The sequence below is a fragment of the Bison bison genome, unplaced genomic scaffold (assembly GCF_000754665.1).
Source record: "Bison bison bison isolate TAMUID 2011002044 unplaced genomic scaffold, Bison_UMD1.0 scf7180017850251, whole genome shotgun sequence".
NCBI classification, from domain to species: Eukaryota; Metazoa; Chordata; class Mammalia; order Artiodactyla; family Bovidae; genus Bison; species Bison bison.
The window spans coordinates 9,093-10,750 of NW_011480824.1; the positions used below are offsets into that span (position 1 = coordinate 9,093).

At 40.0% G+C, this 1,658-nt stretch overlaps 1 protein-coding gene across 1 annotated transcript in view; it reads right to left on the minus strand.

Annotated features, from left to right (window-relative positions):
* The window catches only part of LOC104994777 (E3 ubiquitin-protein ligase RLIM-like), a 3,524-nt gene extending 1,933 nt beyond the window's left edge, over positions 1–1,591 (minus strand). Inside the window, exon 1 of the mRNA XM_010848434.1 lies at positions 1,292–1,591. Within this exon, the coding sequence (XP_010846736.1) occupies positions 1,292–1,535 (244 nt within the window). The 5' untranslated portion in view covers positions 1,536–1,591. The remainder of the gene's footprint in view (positions 1–1,291) is intronic.
* Between the last annotated feature and the right edge of the window lie 67 nt (positions 1,592–1,658).

Consider the following 1,658-nt stretch of genomic DNA (forward strand, 5'->3'; position numbering starts at 1 on the left):
AACAAGGTAAACACCAGTTAAGGTACAGTGCTAGTATTTTAATTCAATTGGTATTATTGTCTAATTCTCATTAGTCTCCAATATTACTGCTCCTAGGCTGTTATATGCTTTTAATAATGTATAAGTTGTTTTAAAATACAAGATTATTGCCCCAATATAAACAAAGTTTATAGGTTTAAAAGTATTTGAATTTTGAATACTTCTTAATATTACCAAGATTTTTAATTGGCATTAAGCTTAAAGTCAGATCAAATGAATAGACTGAACCTAGCGTGGCACATATAAGACCATATTCCAGAACCAAAGTATTATAGTATCCTCTTCATTCGATAGTAAAATCCTCTATTTTACACTGAGAGAGAAGGCACTAGATCTAAGGTTCCAGCAGGGTTTCTCAGCCTTAGAACTATTTACATTTTGGCACTGGGCAATTCTTATTTTGGGGCACTACCCTGTGCATTGTGTCATATTTGGCAGCATCCCTGGCCTCTGCCCACTAGATGCTAGTAACACCCATGCCTCCCTCTGTGACAACCAAAAACATCTCCAGCTATTGTCAAATGTCCCTTGGGGTGGGGGAGAGCAAAACTGTCCCCAGTTGAGAACTGCTTGATTAGAATATAAAATATTTCTTTTTGCCTTTTTTTTTTTTAACACATCTATATGGATAGAGAGGGTTTCCCTCATAACTCAGTTGGTAAAGAATCTGCCTGCAATGCAGGAGACCCCCGTTCAGTTCAGGAAGATCCACACTGGAGAACGGATAGGCTACCCACTCCAGTATTCTTTGGCTTCCCTTGTGGCTCAACTGGTAAAGAATACGCCTACAAAGCGGGAGAACTGGGTTCCATCCCTGGGTTGGGAAGATCCCCTCCACTCCAGTATTCTGGCCTGGAGAATTCCATGGACTGTATAGTCCATGGGGTTGCAGAGTCTGACACTACTGAGCGACTTTCACTTTCATAGAGAATATAATTTGGGACATAGGAGGGACTTTCCATTGAGGTACAAAACCATAAAGCAAACAAAAACCAACGGTCTACTTCACACTGTTTCCCAATTAAAACAATCCAAATGTGAATCAGGAAAAAACAAACAAACAAACAAAAAAACCCTACTCTGGCCTTCTCACCGCAAACCAAGTAAATGTCAGTTCTTTTTTTACGAGAAGTTCCTTACCAAGTAATTTATGCCACTTCTGTATATTTACTATTTACTATTATGAAGTGATTATTTAATACTATAAAGTTGCTTTCTCATCCCATCCTATTCCCCCCAAAGAGAAATATACCTGTATTTTCATCTGAGTTTTGTGGTAGGTTTTCTTTCATTAATTGAAGCCTCTGCCGCAACTCTTCTTCGGTACTTTCACCTAGGGGGCCGAGCAAATTGTTGTCCCTCATAAGTATGTAATCTTCTTCACTCAGATCACTTACGAATCGGAAGTAATCATCTTCTCGAGCCAATCGGTCCTTCTGACCTCTGTGTCGGACCGAAACTCTGTCTTCTTCATCGTCGGAATCTGAGCTTTCCATCTCGATGAACAACTGAAAAATTATCTGAATTTCATGACATACTGCTGAAACGCAAAAGCCGCTGTCAGGTAGTCTTCAGCTTCTGCTTCCGCCCGGGAGTGATCGGAACACGCTCAGTCAGAT